General features: G+C 35.5%; 2 protein-coding genes across 2 annotated transcripts in view; one reads left to right on the top strand and one right to left on the bottom strand.

Moving 5' to 3' along the window:
* URB1 (URB1 ribosome biogenesis factor) overlaps nt 1–15,151 on the top strand; it is a 57,505-nt gene extending 42,354 nt beyond the window's left edge. Inside the window, exons 31-39 of the mRNA XM_007424514.4 lie at nt 1,818–1,978; nt 2,505–2,616; nt 3,033–3,139; nt 3,733–3,876; nt 6,468–6,577; nt 7,292–7,483; nt 9,463–9,704; nt 10,586–11,164; nt 12,144–15,151. Coding sequence (XP_007424576.1) covers nt 1,818–1,978; nt 2,505–2,616; nt 3,033–3,139; nt 3,733–3,876; nt 6,468–6,577; nt 7,292–7,483; nt 9,463–9,704; nt 10,586–11,164; nt 12,144–12,355 — 1,859 coding nt within the window. The 3' untranslated portion in view covers nt 12,356–15,151. The remainder of the gene's footprint in view (nt 1–1,817; nt 1,979–2,504; nt 2,617–3,032; nt 3,140–3,732; nt 3,877–6,467; nt 6,578–7,291; nt 7,484–9,462; nt 9,705–10,585; nt 11,165–12,143) is intronic.
* Nucleotides 15,041–18,074, bottom strand: MRAP (melanocortin 2 receptor accessory protein). Its single transcript, XM_088144625.1, has 3 exons — nt 16,944–18,074; nt 16,246–16,345; nt 15,041–15,206 (listed from the first exon to the last, which is right to left on the bottom strand). Exons 1-3 carry the CDS (start codon nt 17,038–17,040, stop codon nt 15,041–15,043), a joined length of 363 nt encoding a protein of 120 aa, XP_088000751.1. The 5' UTR covers nt 17,041–18,074.
* Between the last annotated feature and the right edge of the window lie 13 nt (nt 18,075–18,087).

Genomic DNA, 18,087 nt, shown 5'->3' with positions numbered 1-18,087 from the left:
TGAGGTCTTAAGGCTGTATTTCACCCCAAAAGTCCTAGAAGGAAAGTCACTCAATTATTTTGGGTTCATAGAAAAGAGAGAAAATACTTAATAGATGAGAAATCCTTTATGAATTTAAGTAATTTCATCATTATAATTATATTTAAATGGAATCCAATTCCATTTTTCTTTCAGTTCTACCTTTTTTTTTTTTTTTTGTTCCAGCCCAACCTACTTTTTGGAGGGTAGATCCTACATGCCACTGAAGGGTGGCTCTAAATCTGAGAAAAGTTCATTAGATGCATGGAGAAATACACATGAGGTTGCATTTTCCCTAAACAGAATGATGTTCTGTTTTCTTTGGTGATTTACTATCTCCTTATCTATATTCTCGATTCCTTGTTTTTTGCCTGGTGTGTTGGATATCATTATTGTAGGCTTTGGCTGGCTAGCTAGCTAGCTAGCTATTTATTTATTTATTTATTTTTCAAATTGATGTTAATTAGGTGCTAATAAACTCAGAGAGCATCTTCAAGGCGCCAGCCACTCCCAGTGTTGGTTGTATCTCTTCTCGCCCTATGCAAGAAAACTGGGGGGGAAGGGGCCTTTCCTTTGCCCCCAGGATACTTAGTACTGAAAAACGTATTTTTTTCTAGCTCAGAGTACCATTGTTTTTGTCTCAAGTATTTTCTTCTTGTCAAATTTAGAAGTGACTTCCCAACATCTCAGCTGCATCTTCTTTTCCACAGGCCTTGCTTAGATTCCTTTGTGTTTTTGTTGGCATCTTCTCTATGCTGTTCAAACTGAATATTCCATCATATGTCCTGCATGCCATAAGGCTTCCTTTCATCCTGCAGATACATTTTTAAAGCATGCTACCTCCAAGAATTTTTTGACTATAGAACTCTGCAGGACAGTTGAGCATCCTTAACTATTTTAGTAGATGGGCCAAATTCATTTTTCATGGTGTTATAACAGCAGCATGGAGCAAATGGTTAATAATTCTCACTATTTTTCTCCATATTACCCAAAAAAGAGAAAGACATGGCAGTTTCTAGAACTGATTATTGTCTCAGCAATTGTTTGCTTAACAGCCATCTTTCCAAGGTTCTGTAAATAAGCTCTGTGTCCAACATAAATTAAAACTACGTTGGCAACTGATTCCAGTTTGCAAGGTCAGGTCTTTTTGTAAATGTTTCTTTGATATGTCCTAGACCTATTTTCAGATTAATCTTCAGAAAGTTCATGTAGGCCTTGCCCATAAAAAGCAAGGTTTTATCCTTGATAGAATGTATCTTTTTATAAAATAGAACTGGATGGGGGATTAACTAGAACAGCTTTTCCTTCTGGCTCTGTCTTCACAATTGCAGTGTTTTCATTAGACTTACTGCTTCACAAACATACTGTATGTGAACTGATGGAATAAAAATACAAATCCTTCCCTGAAAACAGTGCTAATTACCACAGGATACATACAAAAGTGTGACAAAAGGTAACTAATCTGTTCTTACTAACCATGAATATGCATCCTGATAGAGGTGAGCAGAATGAAAGGGAGGAAAAATGGTATTTATGCCAGAATGTAGAATCCATTAGAAAGGGTGCAGTAGAGTTCCTTATGTGTGAGGAGAACATTAGCTGACATAAAGGCAATTCAGTGGGTTTCAGCTTCACACAGGAGAGGGCAACGGAGAAGACCTTTTTTCTAACCAGGCACTCATTAATTCTGCCAGTGATTACTGTGATTTCAATTTGTACATCCAGATTTTATTTTCTTAAGTTATCTTTTAAAAGAGCTTCTTCTCATTACAAATGCATATTTTCTTCCTGCTATCTAGAATGTGTTGTGGCATGTCAAAAGTTTGTTGAAGTCAATGCATTGGGCCTGACAGTAGCTGCCCTTAGCAGCTATGACAGTAACATGCGTGCAGCTGCTTACTATGTCCTGAGTTCCTTTCGCTCTCACCTGGAAGCAGCTCGATTTCGAGAACAGAAACAGGTAAGGATGAGTTAACCTTTGTACCACTTAACATAAGAACAAAATTTGCTGGATTAAAATGAAATTACTATTCCAGTAATTTATATGGGATCTGTAGAATACTTGGGCATTAAATTTTTAAACTAAGTGCATTCTGGAATCACGACTCAAGATGCTTATTTTTCTCTGTCAAATATGTAAATGTTTTCAGGGCATTATGTTATTTGTCTGACTTCTTGAAAGTCAAGGTTCTGTATGAATCAACAGATAAGTGAATCCAAGTATGGATTAATATCTTTTATGCAATTTTAGATAAGGTTTATACAGGTAGTAATTTCTATTTTATTATGCCTCCATATTTATCTTGTAACATTCAGATTCTTTGGTTTTAGTTGAGTGTGTTAGTCAGAGATTATGATAAGTACCTCTAGAGGAAAAAAAAGATGATTGTTCTATGAAAAATAGTTTTGTGAGTGCAATTAAAGTTCCAAAGTGGAATTTTTAAAAATCGGTTTTCCAATTGATTCTTTTTTTCTCTTTCTTGTAGTTGCTGTATCTTATGGATGTTGTGCAAAATGGAATTAAACAACCAAACCTCAGATTTACTTTCCCCTTAACACTATATATATCTAGAGTTGCCCAACAAATACTGAAGCCAGGTACAATAGAACTTTGCAGAATTCCTGTCTATGATTTTCCTGTTTCATAAAACAATGGAAATGTTTGAAATTCACAATGAAGAATGTGGGGCAAATGGCCATTCTCCATTTGAGATATCCATGTGATAATGGCTCCGTGGGATAAAGGGGTAGGGAGAGATACAGGGAAGTGTAATTCTATGTTAAGTAATATTAAAGTATATGTACGACAAAACAAATTAAGAAAATGAAAATGACAGTTGATACCTGTGATTTGTATTACAAGTTTCAGATTTTTTTATGCATGAAGAGATTCTTTGTTTTTAAGATGAGAACATAAAATAGATGAAACTCTGTAATGTGCTTTATAATGAACATGAAAATATGCAGTCTTTTTTCATGCTATAATATTCAATTATGTGTTGTTGTTTTTACAGAGGAACATATGTACACAAAGCTGAACAGATTCCTTCTATCCCATCAGTATTTGGATCTGAGGAAAGTGCCAGGATTTTTTCACCTTTTCTACAGTTTTGATTTAGAGGTAAAGAAACAAATATGGAGATTTTGTGTCCAGCGTAGCTATCTTGTTTTTTGTCCTCTTGTGCTCCATTGCTCAGATATTACCACTCAACTACTTTTCTGCTGCTGTATTGCCATTTTAAGTATATTCTCCAGAAAGTTCTCATCCTGAAAAACCTGTGCAACTTGTGCGTGTTTATCGCAGATAAGAAAAATTTGTAACACTGATTTGTATCCACATGCAATCAAAGGTGAATTTCTGATACATAATAGTTTTAATTTTATCATATGTTAAGTGCAGAATTATTATAAAAGTCTTTGAATGGTCTTTATGGAGGGCTAATGTTTATTGAGTTGAATCTGCTGATTCAAAGAAAGGTAAAATTGGATGAAGGTTAAGTACTACATCACTGAATTGTGAGTAAAAAAAAAAACACCTGCTAGCATATCTGGAATTTAGGTTTTATGGTTCAGTTTGAAGCTTAAAGATTTTTATTTTTTTGTCCCTTTTTTGAAGCACATCTATTACTTGGACTCATATCATTCTCTGCATATTGAAAAGAACTATGATGTAATTTTGCTTGATTTTTTTATGGCACTTTATGTGTTTTCTAGCACAAAATGGAGCGTGAATGGGTTCTAGCAATTATTGGAGACGGTCTCAGAGATAAAAACTGCTATGAACTGTATGATTATCAAAGAATTTTCCATGTCATTCTGTCCTTCTTCCATAGCCCATTGTGTGATGAAGCAACACAGGTAAAACTCTTCTAAAACTGAAAACTTTTCATTCAGAGCTGGAGTGGTATTTACACTTTTATCCCAAGATGTCAGTCTGATTTTGTCAGTATAAATTGGAAGTTTGTCTATACATTCTGTAATAAATGTAACATTTGAAGCAAAAAAATCAAGAGACTTATCAAATATTGTGGCAGCCAGTTGTGTCTCCTTGGATTTTTCAGCCCAGCAGAGATTTTCAACTCTGCTGCAGAGGGTTGCAGTTTCTATGAAATACTGTGGAAGATGGTAGAGAGAGGCCAGCAGGAGAAAGAAGGAAGTTTGAAATATTACCTCCTTTCCACTCCTGTTTGCAGGAGCCCCTTTTGGAGCAAGAAGCTGCCATAAGCAGAAGTATATAATTGAATGCAGCCTTCAGATTTCAGTGAAAATATAGAAAATGCATGCTGGTATTTATTGTCCCTTGCATTTTTTGTTTTATGATGCTGTAAACTGTGTATTCAAGTATGCCATGGAATCTGCATGGACACACAAGTACCCCAGGAAACAGAAGCTCCTCCAGAAAGCCTAGTCTGACATGCATATATAGTGGGGCAAAAAAGTATTTAGTCAGCCACCAATTGTGCAAGTTCTCCCACTTAAAAAGATGAGAGAGGCCTGTAATTTTCATCGTAGGTATACCTCAACTATGAGAGACAAAATGGGGGAAAAAATCCAGAAAATCACATTGTCTGATTTTTAAAGAATTTATTTGCAAATCATGGTGGAAAATAAGTATTTGGTCACCTACAAACAAGCAAGATGTCTGGCTCTCACAGACCTGTAACTACTTCTTTAAGAGGCTCCTCTGTCCTCCACTCGTTACTTGTAGTAATGGCACCTGTTTGACCTTGTTATCAGTATAAAAGACACCTGTCCACAACCTCAAACAGTCACAGTCCAAACTCTACTATGGCCAAGACCAAAGAGCTGTTGAAGGACACCAGAAACAAAATTGTAGACCTGCACCAGGCTGGGAAGACTGAATCTGCAATAGGCAAGCAGCTTGGTGTGAAGAAATCAACTGTGGGAGCAATAATTAGAAAATGGAAGACATACAAGACCACTGATGATCTCCTTTGATCTGGGGCTCCATGCAAGATCTCACCCTGTGGGGTCAAAATGATCACAAGAACAGTGAGCAAAAATCCCAGAACCACATGGGGGGACCTAGTGAATGACCTGCAGAGAGCTGGGACCAAAGTAACAAAGGCTACCATCAGTAACACACTATGCTGCCAGGGACTCAAATCCTGCAGTGCCAGATGTGTCCCCCTGCTTAAGCCAGTACATGTCCCCCTGCTTAAGCCAGTACATGTCCGGTCCCGTCTGAAGTTTGCTAGAGAGCATTTGGATGATCCAGAAGAGGATTGGGAGAATGTCATATGGTCAGATGAAACCAAAGTAGAATGTTTTGGTCTAAACTCAACTTGTCGTGTTTGGAGGAGAGAGAATGCTGAGTTGCATCCAAAGAACACCATACCTACTGTGAAGTATGGGGGTGGAAACATCATGCTTTGGGGCTGTTTTTCTGCAAAGGGACCAGGACGACTGATCCATGTAAAGGAAAGAATGAATGGGGCCATGTATCGTGAGATTTTGAGTGAACACCTCCTTCCATCAGCAAGGGCATTGAAGATGAAACGTGGCTGGGTCTTTCAGCATGACAATGATCCCAAACACACCGCCCGGGCAACGAAGGAGTGGCTTCGTAAGAAGCATTTCAAGGTCCTGGAGTGGCCTACCCAGTCTCCAGATCTCAACCCCATGGAAAACCTTTGGAGGGAGTTGAAAGTCCGTGTTGCCCAGCGACAGCCCCAAAACATCACTGCTCTAGAGGAGAACTGCATGGAGGAATGGGCCAAAATACCAGCAACAGTGTGTGAAAACCTTGTGAAGACTTACAGAAAACGTTTGACCTCTGTCATTGCCAACAAAGGAGATATAACAAAGTATTGAGATGAACTTTTGATATTGACCAAATACTTATTTTCCACCATGATTTGCAAATAAATTCTTTAAAAATCAGACAATGTGATTTTCTGGATTTTTTTCCCCATTTTGTCTCTCATAGTTGAGGTATACCTATGATGAAAATTACAGGCCTCTCTCATCTTTTTAAGTGGGAGAACTTGCACAATTGGTGGCTGACTAAATACTTTTTTGCTCCACTGTATCAACATGTGCAGGTACACACAAACACATTTTTCAACCTGTTGTGGTCTACCTGACCATTCATTATCCTAGATTCTTGCATATCATTACCCAGTTGCCCTATATTGGCTTCTCTTTACTTTGTGCTTGCTCCCACAACTGAAGCTCAACCTGGAAAATTTAAAGAACTCTGTAACAACTGCAGGACCATCACTTTATGTTCTTTCTCCCTATGGAGTGTGATAATATATGAACACAGATAACATGATAATTAGTGTTTTTCCAAACTCATAAGTAGGGCTGAATTCTAGCCATGGTTATTAATTCATTAGATACTATCCTAATCTGTAACAGTGCTAGAAAACTCCTTTTTATCATCTTTTATTAATGGTATTGTTTTGCTTTGTTTTGCCTTTCAGTATCAGATTCTGGAAATACTTCAAAATGCTGCATACATCACTAAAGCTGCTTATGAACTAATCAGAGATCATAGCCTTTTAACTTGGCTGTTACCTGTTGTTGAGAAAAGGTACACAGGAAACTCTTCAGGCCTCTGTGCTAAGCAGGGATGGGTTTTTTTTTCATATTTCAAGTAATACAACAGAGTTAGTAAGGGATTAAGATTTGTTTATAAAGAATCTAGTATGCAATAAGATAAACCCTTTACAATTTATTTATACATTAGTTCAGGGGACATTACATGGTTACTTACTTGGTAAGTAACATGAATATATTTGATATTCATGTTACTTATCAATATTCATGACTTGGTAAGGCTTATTAAAAGCTTAAATACTTCCAGAGGTAAATACAAGCTCAGTTCAAAATATGCCACCTATTTTAAAAACAAAACTGAACAGGTTCAGACCTTCATTTAGCAAAGCAATAGTTCTATTCAAAGTTTTGTTTGGTAAGAGATTCTGAAGAATTTGATATTGTATAATTGATATAAAAGTAACTGTGGTAACTACTGTTGTATTATCCTGGATGTTACTATGCTTGTGAGTAATTTTTTAACCAAATTACCAAAGATTTTTTAAACCAAACCATAAGAGCTCACGGTAAACTTGTATAAATGAAAGAAAATTGGATTCAAACGTTACCTTTCCATTTCCAACTATTCTGTCAGTTTGTAAAAAAAATACCGTTTTTTATGAAGTACCTCATGGCATTTCATAAATGTACTAATAAAATAAATGTTTTCCCCAAAGACTTGTACAAAATAATGTCTTTTTATTTCTAGGTTTCTAGAAAACAAGTTGTTAATACGTATAATCTCCTTAGTCCGCACTCTCTGGATAACTAATTTGGGAAATAAGCAAACTTCACTCAGCTCATCTAGCAAGCCGGAGTTAAAAGAGAAGCAGAAATTCCTTCCCATCCAGCTTATTAATGAATTTCTCCACATTCTGCTCACGCTTCTTAAGCACATCCGGTAACTATTATCTATTTTTAAGGTATTGCATAGTTGTATTGCTTTGGCATATACTTTTCCTTTATGAAAGGGATTACTTTTTCATTGTGAATAAGAGTAATATTTGTTGTCATCATCGTCATCGTCATCTACCCCAGTCTAGGCAGTCCACTAATATCAGCTTGATATAATGATGCTCCTCTGTTTGCTGGGTGGATGGCCTTTACTAGGAAATCTGCAGTTATTTTAATTAAATTGATTTAATTAATTTAAGCACTCTCCAACTTCAAACTGATTCTCGGTAGAGTACAATAAAACCAAACAAAATAGAAAATACAGTATAGTAAAATTATAAAAGAAAAGGAATAAGACAAGAAATAAAGAACAAGAACCAATAGCAAGTCCAGCTAACAATATCACTTCCCCAGACAAATCCTAGAGGGGTCCCAAATACCCTAACCCAAGGTCTAGGGGGAACAAAAGATCTTTAAAGCTTTCAAAAGTGCCTTTAGGGTAGGAGCCACATGAATATCAGGAGTCTCATTCCAGAGGGATGGTGTCACTACAGTAAGATGTACTTTCTGGGTCCTGAAAGATGATAACTGGTAAAATGATAATTGAGGGGACCCAAAGCATACCCACTTTGCTGGATCATACTGGTTGGGCAGAAATCATGGGAGAAAGGTGGTTCCTCAAATAACTGGGTCCTATGCCATGCAGAGCTTTGTAGTACAGTGGTACCTCGGGTCACGAATTTAATTTGTTCCATGACTCTGGTCGCAACCCGAATTGGTCGCAACCCGAATCAAAGTTTCCCATAAGGTTCAATGTAAATACGGTTAATCCGTTCTGACGCCTACGAATTTGGTCACCAACCGATTTTGGTCGCGACAATCAAATTTTCCCATAAGGTTCAATGTAAATACGGTTAATCCGTTCTGAACCATATATATATTTTTTTTAAACCACAAAAATATGACACAAAGTACAGTACAGTACAGTATGAAGAGAGAGAACACTAACCTTGCTTGAGGCGTGGAGGACAGGAAGGCGGGTGGGGAGGCGGTTATTGTTTGGAGGGAGAGTCCCCCTCCCTACAGGAAGCCACGACCACGTGTGTCAGTAGGGAAAATGGGTGTGGATCCTGTTCGTCACCCAATGCGGAGTTCGCGAACGGAAGCAAAATTTTGCGAACGGTGCTGTTCGTGACCCGAATTGGTGGTGAACAGAAGAGTTCCTGACCCGAGGTACCACTGTACTTTGAATTGCACCATAACCAGCACCTTGAATCATATCCAGAAGCAGACTGATAACTAGTGCAGCTTGCAAAGCAGGGACATTCCATGGGCATATAGAGGCATGCCCATCACTGCTCACACTTCGTACACAACGTTCTGTACCAGTTGAAGGTTCCAAGTGGTCTTTAAGGGCAACCCCATGTAGAACACATTGCAGTAGTTGAGCTATGAGGTCACTAGAACATGAGTGACTGAAGGGCCTCCTGATCCAGGAAAGGATGCAACTGGTACACCAGATGGAGTTGTGCAAAGGCCTTCCTGGCCACAGCTGCCACCTGCTTATCAAGCAGGACCTTCAGACTGCACTGAATGGGAAAGTGCAACCCCAACCACGGTTAAAGATTGAATATTCCCAGATCCAGGTAGCCCTAATAACCCGCAGCTGCTTGGTAGGATTGAGTCAGAGGTGGTTCCTCCCCATCCAGGGAACAACAGATTCAGAGGCCATGAAACTGGATAACTCTTTGGGTCCAAGTTGCATATTAATATTAATCTTCTAGGAGATTAATATATAGATAGAATGTTTATGCCATATCTCTAATGTTTTCCTATATAAATTATCCATTGTTTTGCTGTGTTCAGGAATGAGATTAACCACTTGCTGCCAGAAAAAGTCAACAGTGAGTTTAGTCATTATTGTGACTAATGTGAGATCATATAAGTATTTTGTCCTAATTTCGTCTCCTGTCTTCTGCTAAATAGAACCAACTTGGATCCTGCTGAGCTTATTCAGTTTTTCAGTGTATTAAATTCTGTATTGGAATACCGTATTCTGGTTATTGAAGCCTTCAGAGAAATGGGCAGATTCATTGTAAATGAACATATCCTTTCAAACAATGATGTTTTGCTACTTTTGTACAAGTGGAGCATAATTAGCAAAGATACGGAGCTTCAGGACGACCTGCACATTGTTGCACAACAGTACCAAATCAAAGAATTGCTTAGTAAGTTCTGCCATTACTGTTAAACAACTTTCTTTCTGTTGATTTTTAATTCTATTAAGACGAATACTTCAGAGAGTTGCCATGTTATATGAATGTCTAGATTCAGCAAATGTTATAAAAACACCACTTATTCTGAGATCAAAATAGATTCCTGCATTTGTAATAACTTTCTCAAATCAATATGTTGTTTGCCAGATGAGGTACTATAGAATATTGAACTCAGCAGGTATATGTCTGAAAAGCATCTCCTTGATTCATGATGGCAAATTAATTTGAATAGCTTCATGTTCAGCCTCACTGAAAATCAGTATCAAAAGCTTTTTATATAACATGAATAGGGACATCATCAGTGCTTATCTTTGGTTTGTCAAAGATTAATTCAGGAAATGATATCCCTATGTAATCACATTCCCTGATGAGAGAGGAATAACTAGAGAAAAACTGTAAGGGAGTTAAAATACTATGAGAATATGTATGAATCCAGTGTATAAAACAATTCAATATTGGGTAAATCAAGAACATACTTTTGATTAGCTAAACTGCTTCCATTGATGTTAATTTTAAAGACAGAGTATAAATACTGGGTATAATATTTGGTACAAATATTTTTACTGCACTTAGTAGAAAGATGTGTGCTGTCCCAGAGATCTTGAGTTAGATATTAATTAACATTTTTTAAAGTAATTGAGATGGAATAGTTAACTTGCTGGGATTTGTTTAATATTTAATCTGCTACTTTTTGTGATGATTAGCACACCCACTAGGAAGCTAATGTGCTTGACAACATCCATCTATTCTTCGCCTTAGTACTGTTTACTCATTTCATTGATTACCCTTGTTTCATTATTTATAAAAGTGTTGTTTGCTTTTATCTACTGCAGAAAATAAACCCAGAAGCAAACCACGGTTACCTTCTCAAGCATCAATCCCACTTGCTCAGAGAAAGAGTGAAATTGAAATAGAGGCAGCTGCAGTCTCTGTGTGGAAAGAAGTTTATTTAAATGAATGCAGAACTCTTCTGAGATCTGTTTTTATCCACTGGGAACCCTTATTACTGGAAATACCAGCGAAATCTCCAACAGAACAGAAAGGATATAGTAATCTAGATCTTACATGCAAGATTGCTTATTTAGTATTTAGATGGCTCGTGACATCCCTCACTGATGGCAACTTGAACATTCAGAATGCACTCCTGACTTTCTGGTGGTTTAAAAAATGTGGTTTTGGAAACAACATTGTATTGGATCATATTCTTAAAGATGGAGCACTGAAAAGTGCTATATTTAAGCTTTATAGTAGCATCTGTAATGCCTCTGAACAGAAAGTTGTGAAACTGAATGATCTCTCTGTGCTTAATGGAATCATGCTCCATCTACTAGAATCTCAGGGCCTGACAAAAAATAATTTTCATGGGGCTGTGAAAAGATTCTGCCTCACTGAAGTTGCAGAAGTGAACAGAGGTAATTTCTTCTTCTTTTCCAAAAAATACTCTGGGCTTTTTCTACATGGTGCCTTTGACATATGCTAAACTTCAAATTATTAACATAGTTATGATTAGAAGTCATCAAATTGGAAAAGCCTGTTATGCTCCTTGAAATTTGCTATGTAACTTAATACAGATTAATATTTCTAGAAGATGGGTTATAGTCAAGGGGAAGTTTCTAAAATGCAAGTAACAGTTTAGAACATTGGGTTTCAGTGATATAAATTATCTTTAATATTCGTAAAAATACAAGGTAATGTTTAACAGTTTGAACCTTCAAGTATTACAGTTTTTCTGCTATTTTTAAGTCAAGGCAATATAACTCTAGTATCTATTCAAATATTTGTTTTGGGGTTGAAGTTTAAATTGGGGTGGGTGGGTTCTGCTGAAAGACGAGATGTTCTGTTGCAGTCTTTTTTTTAAAAAAAAGTCTCTAATTTTAAAGTATGCAGACTAAATTAAATCTATAAGTCCATTTTTTTTAATGTGCTTGAGTGCTTGTAATCTGGAATATTCAAACCAATCTCTGTGCAATCTGTTCTCAGTACAAAACAAAAAGGTGCTGTTTCAGTCAGGGCAGATTTAGTCTGGGGGATGCACGTGAAAAGCCAAGACATCAGCAGCTGAGGGGAGGGACGGTGATGGGAAGATTCCTGGGTGACATATGCCATACTGGGACATCAGCAGAGGCCAAAAGGGGAAGGCACTGGGAAGATTGGGGAGCAGGCCAGTGGGATATGCTGGGTTGGGAACTGCTAAAAGGTGAAGGGGAGGGGGACAGGACATCTAAATTTTGCTTTGTATGAAACCTTGAAGAACCAAAGCATTACGAGTTTTGGCCTACCAAACCATGGCAGAACCTCTGCAGTAGATTGGGTTGTTTTGAGTTTGAAACAAAACCATTTTCCCATGTTGTGCATACCCCTGTGTGTAACTATCATTTTCTTTTTTCCTAGCTGCAAGCATTTTCCTTACTTCAATTTATATTGGAGACATTTGGCTAGGAGCAAAGCAACCAGACATGTTTACTACGCACATTAAACTGATATGTGGAGCAACAGATACCAAACGAAATGATAAAAAGAGGCCAGAATTTGAAGACTCGATGGTTTCTCTCTGCAAAGACATATACTCATTTTTAAATCTTCATTCTCCCTTTCAGTCTTAAACGTCAATTTCTACCTTGAAATTTTAAAAATTAAAAGCCATTGTGTAAAAGCCCACAGGAATTGTTTCAAATATAATGCTTATTTTCATATTAACAGTAGTACAATTGTATAAGTAAGGCTGGATTTCAAATAAACTTTTATATTTTTTCAAAATTTGGCAAAGCTGGTTTTAGATGCTATTTTTATATATTATGTTTTAAAGTGCCTGGGTGCTTGAAAAACAATGAAAAAAACTTGAAGTTAATAATTTTGCAGTAAAATAGCATGGAATAATATTTACTGTTGTGTGAAATAAAGATATACATTAGAGTTGTGTATGCTTTGAAAATGGTTTAGAAGTGGTGCTTTGGAATATGCAGGAGTACAGGAACAGTGCCACTTTAAAGCAAATGCAATTTCTTTTCAGGCTTCTTTTAATGAATCACATTAAAAGGTGAAGCTGCTTTAATGAGGTGATCTGTTAAAAACCAGTATATTTCTATCAGGTTCATCATGTGGAAGCCTGAGAAAAGACATGACAGTCTCTTTCTGAATTATTTTTGGAGCATGCACAGCCCTAATATACATACATCCACACTCCAGATTAAAAGTTTTCCCTTCTTTGAAGCTACTGAACTGTTCATAAGAATAGTAACCAATGCTTGAAATAGGTTTCGTTAATCATATTACTGTATAATAATTTCATATGTAAATACTGCAACTATTGTTGAGCATTCATTTTATGTTGGAATTCTATCCTGTTTTAGAAAGCTTATAACCTTGTCCATATTGTAAGATAAAACTTCAGAACAATACTGCATACAGAAAAAAATATTTTATTTGCTTCAGCTAAATGTGATTTCTCAGCTACACTAACAAAAACAATTCCTTTAATCCAGAGATACACAATGCACAGGCTTTATACAAGTCCCATACCTGGATCTAGAAAAGGTTGAAAGAAAACAGGACAAGAATAGTGCCAGGATTATACTTTGCGTTATATTTATTTGTCATGTTACCAGGCTAGTCTGCCATACGCATTTATGTTATCCAAAATACTACAAGAAATTATCTGCCAAATTATTTTACAAAAGTGCTTGCTTATCTTCTGTAAGAGTATAATGAATCTGACTTCATCACATGTTATGAATTAATATGTTACTTTTATTATATATTTGTTAAACATTTTTGAGAAAAAACAAAAGAAAAAAAGGGGGGGGGACAAAAAACCCCATGAAGTGAATCATAGGAATTTACAAGCAATGCTGAGTTGGCTAAAACTAAATCTATTAAGGTAAACATTTTCAATATTAGTTTTATAGAACAGAGTATCCTACATGTTTTGAAAAACTGCAGGTCGTAGTTAAAATCCAAGTAATATATAAATAACAGCAAGAAGCAGCACAGTATAAATCATAAAGTAACATAAAGAATTATAGTAATTTCTATCCAAGCAGATTGCTGAAATTTAGAATATTAACACTGTATGCTAAGAGAAACTGAAATTTTGGATGTGGTACAAACCCCATATATAGAATTATAATCCTTAAATGGTTTCCAAATTGAATTAAATTCTGCATCAGATTTACTTTTGAAATACAAAAGTTATTTTGGACTTTGAGGTACACTCTTACAGCTTAATTAGCTGTTCTTCTGAGAAGGAATTCTGTGTATTTTCCAATTAGAAGTGTCAAGTGTCTTTGGAGCAGTTAACATGTACAAAGCTGGTCCAGTGTACTTTGTGGGGATATAAGCTTTAATAATAATAAAGTTGGATGGAAAGGAAATTAAACTTTTATAAATTGTTTCATTCTATTAGAAATTATTTTTCAATATTGTTGAGCTTTGCAACATTGCTACCGAATATAAAAAAATGATCCAACCTGATGATTATATTTCCAATAATTTTTAGAAAATGAACTATACCTGTCATTGGAAAACTTTGCCCAGCACTGTTAACACAAGGGCTAACTGAATAGCTAAGTCTGTTGTATATATTGCATTGCAGAAACAGAAGAAAAGAAAAAAATGTTTTTAACTTTTTTAAAATAATGGTGCTTCTAATACATGATATACTCTGTACAAACAAAGGGATGTGCGACTTTAATGTTGGATGGATATATATATATCTGTGCATGAAATCTTTGTATTTTATAAAGTGAATAATTTATAATATAGAGCCACTGTATTTTGTGCTACTGGATCTTAGACATGACTAATTTTTAACGTCTTCAATATTGTTCAGTCACTACATTCTTATTTGCAATTAGGAATGAAAGTCAATCGGTAGATTCAGCCATTTTTTAACAACAATCATTGTATATAGTGTAAAAAATACAAATAATGAAATGTGTCTAGTAATGTTTCAGTAGAGCATCTGATTCTGGTTTTGTGCAGTTTCCTGAGTGATTCTGAAGCATAACTTTGAGCTACTAATCTATATATATAATATGCACGAGATTTTGTTTCATCCATGTATAAAACATTTGATAACTTTTTTAGGAATTAAATTATGGATTACATATTTATTTTCTGGTAAATCTACACTTTTGTATTAGATATTACAGTGATTGTTCTATAGCAAATAAGCCGAAGTCATTTTTAAAAAAATAACGATTACATGTTTTTTATGAAGGTACTCCTTCTAGCACATTGTAATATATTGAAATATATAGTGGACTTCATATTTCACTTGTGAGGAAATTTTAAACTGAATTGTTCATATTGTGACATGGTAACCTATTATTTGAACAGAGCCCTTCAATTTCTTCTCCTTGATTATCTACAGATGTTCGTACAGTGTCGTTTACAAGATTTTGATGAATAGTTTCTGAATAATTCCATGGAAACATCTTCTTTGCTCCTCTAGTCCTGGGAACAAGTAAAATTGCTAAATTAAGTTTGACTATCTTTAAAGTATTATCGATAATATAGAGATCAGTAATAACTCATAACCAACCCAAAAGTTCATGTAATAAATTCATTGGCTCAAATCGCACTGATCCTTATAACAGCGTGGATTTGAAGTAGCATGTTTTCAATGCTAAATCAGCTTTTAATCATTATCTTTCTCTACAATATTTACTACTAGTAATGTTTATTTGGTCAATACCAGCAATACAATATTTATCTGTATGGAATTGTTGTTCATTTTCTGAGATAGGTTGTCAGATCAATGTATTCTGCAAACTGATACTTATATATGTATAAGATATATAAATTCCAAGTAGACATGCAGACATTCTTCCCACAAAAAACTGATGTAAAAACCCATTTGTAGAAGTTTTGTAAACCATTGGTGTAATCTTTAAAGTAAAAAAACACTAATGGCTAATGACATAAATAAAATAAATACAGAAGCTAGAGCCAAGATTAAAAAACGCACCATCAGCAATGGAACTTACTAGTTTTAACTAAAGTAAATTGAAATGAATAAATAAATTTGGATCTAACCTGCCAGATTTGCAGGGGTGGGAGGATGGGGAGATTTATAGGAATCTGATAGGTATGCAGTATTCAGTAGATACCCTTCAGTATCTTCTTGAGGCTCACCAAACCTCTTTGGTTATTGGCCACATTTCAATTATTCAAAGATACTAAATGCAGTAAGTGATGAATAAATAAATTTATGCCATTTATATATTATTTGTATCTTTAAATACTCCAAGCATCAAAATGATTTTACCATCCTTAGGGTATTGAAAAAGATACTTTCAGAAAAACTAATTTGCAAATCATTAAGAACTCTCCTGACTATATTTAGTCAATTGTTCCATACTTTAAATCCAGTGGTTTATTAAATCAGATGTAAGAGTTAAGGCCACACAGTCTTTTCAGTGTGTACCACTCTTCTAGAGCTATACAAACTTAGCCATTTTTCCATTTGTAGAATAAAAAACACTTCACTCACTTCATGGATGTTGTACCAGATCGAGACATGTGGAACAAAATAAAGAAGAGAAATGCCACAAAAGAAACAAGCCCAATCCAAAAGGCTATGACAATTGAATCTGTTGAAAAATAAATTAGAACTCTTCAAATGAATATAAAAATACTGCTTAATCAGCATATTTAGATACATTTAATACATGTGACCTTTATTGTTTAATTATTCAATAAGAGATTAGTTAGCTTTAGTGTGGTATGCAACATTTCCACTATGAATGGAAACTATCATCCTCACTTAGTCTGGCTCACGGTAGACTTCTTGAGATCAGTGGGAATTAAGGTAGCTGTAGCAAAAGTTAGATGTTGATTTCAATAGGTCTGCTTTAAACATAACTAAGGTTGTAGGTCTGTATTCAGTTACTTTTAGAAGAACATATTTCTAGATCCAATTTCATTAAAATTAATTACATTTTTATTTTAAAAAAATAAAACATGCAGAGATTCCAGTTCTTTGTATTCCAAATGTAACACTGGCCATCAAAAATCTGAATGCTGCCTCCATGAAGGCAGGGAAGGAGATTAAACTATTGAATTTAAGGTTTCCCTGAACTAGATTTATCCTATCCTGTATAAAATATTTATATCTGAAAGGCTTTTTATTTATATCATTTAAGGGAGAATAAAGTATTTCTGCATAGTGGAGAGAACAGCAGTACTTACATCTGTTGGCTTTCAGCTTACTTGCATCAACTGGAGGTAGATCAAAGTAATCCAGATAATATTCATAAGGCACAGTATAATTTGTTGCATTAGCCATTTCAGTAGTACAGCCAAGGTAGCTGAGGACTCTAATAGACCCAGCACAAAATTACTGTGTCACCATAAAGACAGGCTGTAATTGTGTAAATAAATTTTCATTTGACAGATCCTTAGATATGTTGAGGTAGCAGAACTATTCAGGCTGACCTTCATTTCTGCTATGACGATGTCAAGTGCTAAAATGATTGTGATCGTCCCTTGTTTTAAGTACTAGCCATAGTTCCCTCTCATTTATTGTTTGTAATCTAATGCAAACAATAAATAACTTGCATCCAGGATTTTTAAACAACTATTTTAATTCATTTTAGAATATCAGATGCTGCTTGTCAAGTGCATTCTCCCAACAAGTTTCTGAAAGAAAATTACTTGATAAGAGAGGACAAGGACTGCATAATGGATTTATTATTAAAAACTTCATCTTGGGTTTGGGTGATTCATCTGCCTGCACCCCAAAGAAGTATAAACATTTGAGAGTGCAGCAGCATTTGCTGGCCCAACAGGGTCCCCATAACTCTATCTCAAAGCGAGGGTTCACTATAAAGTCACCAGATTGTAAAAAATCCTTTTATTCAAGCCAAACACATAGAGCAACCAACGCACGCAGCAAGTGAAGTGAGTATCCCACAGAACCTATTGTCAATAGATAACAAAATTACACTTAAGGGCAGCTGTCTAAGAGGCATCTGCTGTTAGAAACTCTCAAGGGTATTATATTCATATGGCACAGATATGGGTTAAGTAAAATTTCTGTTCTAAAATGAAGTAAAGAATGATAAAGAGAAAATATTTCCCGTACATATTTCATAAACAGTGCTTCACAAAACCTTATGCAATAATACATTTTTAGGCTTTATCACAAGCCTCTGTACATTTATGCAGTCTTTTTAAAAAATACAGTACTGTACTATAGTACAGTATAGAACAGCCTAAATGCAAGCCACGATTCAGAAGTAAATGTAGCTGGAGTCCATATTTCTTGCTCCTCAGACGAAACACGGTGGCAGACTAGCAATCTCAGCCCTAAATCCTCGCGTTCAAAGCACTT

This window comes from Python bivittatus, unplaced genomic scaffold (assembly GCF_059951505.1).
Source record: "Python bivittatus isolate LINGU-HERP-01145 unplaced genomic scaffold, Pbiv_v1 ctg000350_np1212, whole genome shotgun sequence".
NCBI classification, from domain to species: Eukaryota; Metazoa; Chordata; class Lepidosauria; order Squamata; family Pythonidae; genus Python; species Python bivittatus.
Note: the sequence above shows the minus strand (reverse complement) of the source record. Positions and strands in the feature narration are given on the sequence as shown.

Coding starts and splice junctions, on each gene's coding strand:
- MRAP (XM_088144625.1), bottom strand. CDS start 17,040: ATGGCTAATGCAACAAATTATACTGTGCCTTATGAATATTATCTGGAT. Junction 16,346..16,943: donor TAAGCTGAAAGCCAACAGAT/GTAAGTACTGCT, acceptor ATTTTTCAACAG/ATTCAATTGTCATAGCCTTT. Junction 15,207..16,245: donor TCTGGTACAACATCCATGAA/GTGAGTGAAGTG, acceptor ACTTGTTCCCAG/GACTAGAGGAGCAAAGAAGA.